Source organism: Atta cephalotes, assembly GCF_000143395.1.
Source record: "Atta cephalotes unplaced genomic scaffold scaffold00110, whole genome shotgun sequence".
Lineage (NCBI taxonomy): Eukaryota > Metazoa > Arthropoda > Insecta > Hymenoptera > Formicidae > Atta > Atta cephalotes.
This window is the reverse complement of record NW_012130174.1, coordinates 99126-105488: the sequence shown is the minus strand read 5'-3', so window position 1 is coordinate 105488 and position 6363 is coordinate 99126. Positions and strand designations below refer to the sequence as shown.

General features: G+C 35.8%; 1 protein-coding gene across 1 annotated transcript; it reads right to left on the bottom strand.

Moving 5' to 3' along the window:
• Nucleotides 1-1703: 1703 nt before the first annotated feature.
• Nucleotides 1704-6264, bottom strand: LOC105625119 (dihydrolipoyllysine-residue succinyltransferase component of 2-oxoglutarate dehydrogenase complex, mitochondrial). Its single transcript, XM_012206459.1, has 9 exons — nucleotides 6190-6264; nucleotides 5611-5635; nucleotides 5403-5466; nucleotides 4754-4824; nucleotides 4556-4683; nucleotides 3925-4251; nucleotides 3670-3845; nucleotides 2018-2468; nucleotides 1704-1838 (listed from the first exon to the last, which is right to left on the bottom strand). The coding sequence occupies exons 1-9, from the start codon at nucleotides 6262-6264 to the stop codon at nucleotides 1704-1706; spliced, it is 1452 nt and encodes a 483-aa protein (XP_012061849.1).
• Nucleotides 6265-6363: the final 99 nt, after the last annotated feature.

Sequence of the window (6363 nt, the reverse complement as noted above, 5' to 3'; positions counted from 1 at the left end):
ACACACACACACACACACACACACGACCCACCCACCCACACACACACACACACACACACACACACACACACACACACACACAATTATATTTATTAGCTGAACAGAATTAAAGATAAAAATAAAACCCAATTTACAGACACGAGAAACGATTGTGTCACTCCGAAAAGTCTGCGACAATTATTCGTACAATAACTCTTCTTCCTCTCATCTTTAAAGTCATAATAATTAAAAGACGACTAGAGTGAGTCATGATAAAAAATTTAAGAAAATAAAATACAAAAAATTTTTTAAAACTTATTCGGTCATTCATATGATTGTAATTATTATTAAATATTAACGATTATGATCTAACAGCCAACAGTACTGATAGAAAATGAAACGAAATTCGATGTTTAATTAGCGTGCTTTATATGCATTTCCTCGTTAATATACAGTATGAATATCGAATGATATACAATACATTTTACAATGAGACTAAAAGCATTCGCATATCTTCACGCATGTTTGTATCTTCAAGCTGTGTTTGATCTGACAATGCAAACATAATGATGGAACGTTGTTTGCAAGATAACACTCGTCGATTTCGCCGTTATAAATAACAGCGTAAATGGATTCGTATTAAATACTCGAACGGCAACTCAAAACATTCGTCGCAAGACTTGGCAGTGTACTTTACTTTTACAAATTAACGCGTGATTTAAACGGCTCTTCCATTCTATCCCTCTTACATACATATTCTATCATAAAAACATATCTTATTCACATTGATTACGTTTACATGGCTCGATTTACGCCAAAGTTATAACATCGATGTTATCAAACTAGCCAGTCATAGCTATTCCTCTGAAGAATGAAATGTGATTGGCCAATTTCATAATATCGATGTTACAATCTTGGTGTAAATCGAGTCGTGTAAACGTAGACGACAGTTGATTTCTTTTTTATTTAACAATTTTTGATTTATAAAATTACGAATGAACCATTTTCTTTCAAGTGCAAAATTCCTCACGTTTAATATATCCCCCCTCCCCTCTCCCCGAGATGTTTGATATATAACGTACAAGTGCCAACAGTAATATCACGTATTTAAATATTTATCAAATCACGTTACTTATCCTACGGCCGCAATGTGATGCACAATTCAACAACGCTAAAGAGACTTGGATTGGTGAGAGATTTTATTTTAGCTTATAGGTCTATACATCTAGAGTACTTAGAATAAGTACCTTCTAGCCTTTTCTCGGCTCCAACTTCTCTGTGCTCTGCCTTTCGACATCGATCGACATCAATGTGGCGACAAAAACATGAAAGCTCGCAAGAATGCGATTATCGGTTCGATATTTATTCGGGTTGCCGAATAATATGTGGAGAAATTCCAAAAATAAAAATTACGTCATTCAGCGATATACAGACTGTAACGTGCGAAGTTCACCTTACAATACTCATTGCAAGAATTCAGAATAGATAGAATTAATTCGCCAGCTTATCATTATTTATGACTACGCCATCATCACATATGGCTTGAAGATTAATGATATTCGAAATAAGGTATCGAGAGACGTTTTTTTAGAGGGGATGTTCCAATGATTACAGATTTCCGGAAAGACTGCTTGCCGAGATTTCAGATTCTCGCGTCGCATTCTTCTTTATCCAATAGTGATCAATTGCATCATTAACACGCGCGATAAATATGTCCCAAGTTATTAAAGGCCAGCCAAAATAATTCTAGGATCTTCTACAGCGTTTTTGATCTTCCTCAGGAACATCACAGCCTCACGTCCATCAATCAGCCGATGATCATACGTCAAAGCTATATACATCATTGGCCGAATTTTAACCTGAGAATAGAAACGTTTGTAAGCAATTTTACAATGCAATTATGAATTTCATAATTTCATAATTTAAATTAAAGGAGATTAAATAATTAAAGATTTTAATGAAAAGATAAAAAAATTAAAAGTTTAAATTAAAAAATTAGAAATTAAAGGATCTTAATTCGTTTATCAATGAACTTTACCTCTCCCTTAACAGCGATAGGTCTGTCGAAAACGCCGTGCATACCAAGAATTGCACTCTGCGGTGGATTGATAATGGGAGTTCCCTGCAACGAGCCAAAAACGCCACCGTTACTTATCGTAAAAGTACCGCCATCCATATCCTCGACGGTGATCTTCCCTTTTCTAGCTTTTTCACCCAAAGCGGCCAAAGCGATTTCAATTTCGGCGAAATTTTTATTTTCTACGCTGCGAAGTACGGGCACGACAAGTCCCTTCGGCGTCGCGACTGCCACACTAATATCTACGTAATCTCTATATACTATATCGGTGCCGTCTATCACGGCGTTCACCACGGGTTGGTCTTTTAGAGCATAGGCACTGGCCGCGACGAATGGACTCATGAATCCGAGCTTGATGCCGTACTTTTTCGTAAATGATTCTTGATGCGTCTTCCGGAACTCGATAATGCGACTGCAAATTAATGATGTACATTAATGATTACATGAAAGATAAGAATACAAACTAGCGCTGATGATGATGATTTAGTAATGAGATAATGCCTAATAACATTTTATGTAGATATATATAGTATTTCTAAATATAATTTTCAGTTGAAAATTATTACGTGCCGTTCACTATCAGATTTGAAATGAATCATAAATTGAAACCAAAATATCAAAAGTTAAAGTGACCTATCAATAAATCAATGCCTTTGTGATCGATTCATTTCAAAGGAGCTTTGATTCAACGTAACTCAATTTATATTGTTAAAGTGATAGTTAATTTTTAATAATGATAATCCAGCTTCTTGAAAAAGCTCCTAGAACTTAAGATTCTTAATTATATAATAATTTATAATAATAATTTAATTTGCGCTCGTATGTACAAACACCCGCATATTTTTACACAGAAAGAATGGTTTTGCTGAAATATCCGCAAATTTGATGTGACTATAAATGTAATTTTCTTAAATTGTATACTGCTTTCTGCCGAATTTGAAACGCAATTATGAATTAAAATTAGAAATATTGTAAATTAAATTGATCATTAATTTTTAATAATTCTAAATACATTAATTTTTAAAAATCTCTAAATACATATTATTTCTTTGCTACAATAGGAACATATTAAAAAATTATCATTTTTTTCAATTGCTTTACAAAAAAAAAAGGAAACGTATACTTCAAACATTACACTTCAAAAGAACATATCATTTTTCTTCATAATCAATTATTACACAAAATACATTACAAAATCCATTTTTAAATTAACATTACAAAATTTTAATGATTCAAAACATTCAAATATTGTTTTCTGGAAAATTTTGTTTTTAGTTGTGTTGCTAATGTGTAGTAAATGAGCGATAAATATATATGAAATATAAAGTATTGTAAAGAGTTTCCCAGTGAGACACAATTAACAAAGTTATTAATACAGTAAATCATCTTTGTTGTTAAACGCCGGATGTTAAACAAGGACAATGGATGGATTCAGCGACCGCTCTGAACACTCAGCACACATTGTGCGTGCGTGCGTGCGTACGTGCGTGCATGCGTACGTGCGTGCGTGTGTGGGTGTGGGGTGTGTGTGTGTGTGTGTGTGTGTGTGTGTGTGTGTGTGTGTATTACACTGTATGAGATTTTTTATATTAAGCGATAATACTTGAAATTACCTCATGTCAATTTCATGAAATGTAGTCAGCATAGCGTTCGTGTTTTGCGCCTCCTTCAGACGTTCCGCAATACGTAGACGCATTCTATTCATTTTCACTCGCTGTTCTGTCCTGGTACCGATTATTTCGCGCGTATAATCGGTAGGAGGTAGCTGAACTTTTGCGCCTTCCAACGACTAAAAAAAGTACATCATTTTCATAATATTTTCAAATTGTATAATAACTAATAATAACATAACAATAACTGATATTTACCTGAGCATGTTTAATAGCCGCAACTGGCATGGATGCAGTAGGTGCTTGTGGAGGTGGTGGTTCAGTGGCAGGAGGTGGGACCGGCGCTGCGGGTCTCGGTAATGGAGGTGCCACACTTGGGGTCGGTGATGCAGGAGGCACAGGTACCTTTTCCGCCGGCGCGGCCGCAGGAGGTTGCGGCGCTTTCTCCGCAGGTGCGATCACAACACCGTCGGTTGCACCGATGTCGATGGTGCACAACTTCTGTTCCGGTTTTACAGTATCGCCATCCTTAACGAACAGCTCCTTTATGACGCCGAGCCCGGGCGATGGTACAGGAACAGAAGTCTGTAAGCAAGCGCGATTAAATTTCGAATAGTTGTAATATCCCTCGTAATAATCATGATTATACTACTTCGTGTTACATTCATTCTACAATTAAGCATAGTTGTAAGTGATCAGCGTCAATTTATAAAAATTAACCAAACTATAACTGAATATTCTCCTTATATTCAGCTGTAATCCAATAATGTCAATTCTTACAATTACAAGCACTTGCAACTACATTTATGAGCAATTATAAAACAGGCTTTATATAATTGTAGAATGATTTTTACAAACGAAAGGAACAAGAAACGTCTTAGATGCTTGCCTTGTCTGTTTCAATCTCGCAGAGGACATCGTCTTCCTTTACTTGATCGCCGACCTTCTTCTCCCACCTCACATCGCCCTCGCTTACACTTTCGGCAAACGGAGGAACTACAATTTCCCTGATCTCCCCTGTTTAGAATAACACATTTTATACGCGATTAAATTAACTGTTACGTTTTTACATAAGATGTCTACTTACATAGTGCTGAAGTCGAACGTATATGTCTCGCTTGATTTATCCAATGGTAGTTTGCCTTGTATTTTCTACATCTGGATGTAAAAAAGAATTCTGTAATCTTTAATCTTCTACATGTACTTTCATCTTCTGAGTAGCGATCATATGAACTCATATGAATGTTTTCCAATAAGATGGAAATATGAAAAGAAAATTTTTAACATTGAAGTTAATGAAATTTTTTACTTTCTATCTTAGGGAATTTCCATCTTAGGGAAAAAGTTATAAGAAAAGAAAAAGATATATATATATATTCGGCATCTTGCTTTTAGAGGCTCAATCGTATAACTTTTTCCATAGAAAGAAGTAGAAATCTTGAAAAGTAAAATTTTTTTGAACATATATACAATATATATGTGTGTATTATATGAATATATATGTACATTTATACATAAAAATTTTCACTTTTGACTTAAAAAATTTTTATGTTTTTACTCTAAAAAAATGTTGTGTAATAAATACTGGAGAATTGGAAGTAATTAGCTCAACAAAAAATCTATATATATGTAATTCCCAGCATCTAAATCATTATTAAACTTCTGTATCTTAGTGACACGTGTAATAAAAAATAAATAATACATGCAGACACAAGTCGCAAAATAATGCTACTTACAACAGAGTTTTAGCATTGGGCACGTGTTCGGCATGGATAATGCAAACAGGGATAAGAGTGTGCCCTGTAAAAATTTATTATAATTAATTTTTCGCTGATGAGCTTTTAGCCAAGTTTAACTCTTGTTTCTCATAGATGTAGCTTTCAAAATCTTCGTTATATTACATGTCAGCTTTATCAGTGTCTTATCACCTCTTATTAACCTTACCTTGACTACATAACGATCTCGCGACCTGTAAAAAAAAACGAATGCAGGCGCTAGTTAATCTTATTCTAGCCGACAATGTATTTAGTACATATAGCAATATGTGGCTTAAAAAATGACTTGATTTTCAGACAAAAAGAAGAAGCGATTGATCTTATGAAATGCATGGTATGATGGCCTCCGGGGATAAAAATAGTCATTATTTCAAAAGAGCGAGAAAAGAAAGGAAAGAAAGAGTCAATGTCAAGTAAGCGGGGTATAAGCACCAGGTGCTTATCACACTTGATTCATCCTGCAGGTAACTTTTCGCTTGATTGACAGACTGTGTCAATACGCATGAGTCACAATTGGATATTATCGGGTCGAGAGATTATTATGTAATAACCGTCGTCGCGATATGAAAAGGAGATTTTAACAAATCTTGACGAGCAAACAGAACCTCGACTCAGCGGCGAGCACCCTTTGAATTAATCCAGGAGTGAAATGTCGATCATCAGCAGCCGTGGACAAGGGCGGATAAGGGAGGAAGTAGTGTAGAGCGAAGGAAACGGCAACGGCTCGTTGTACATTCATCATACTCACCTCGGCCCGCAACACGCTATTCCGCGTGATTACGCGAGGCGCGAACCGCGAATAATTGGACAACATCGCAGCCATCCTCAGGCAGGCGAAGCGCGCACACACACACACACACACACACACACACACACACACACACACACAACAAACACACGTGGGACGTCCACTCGACGAACA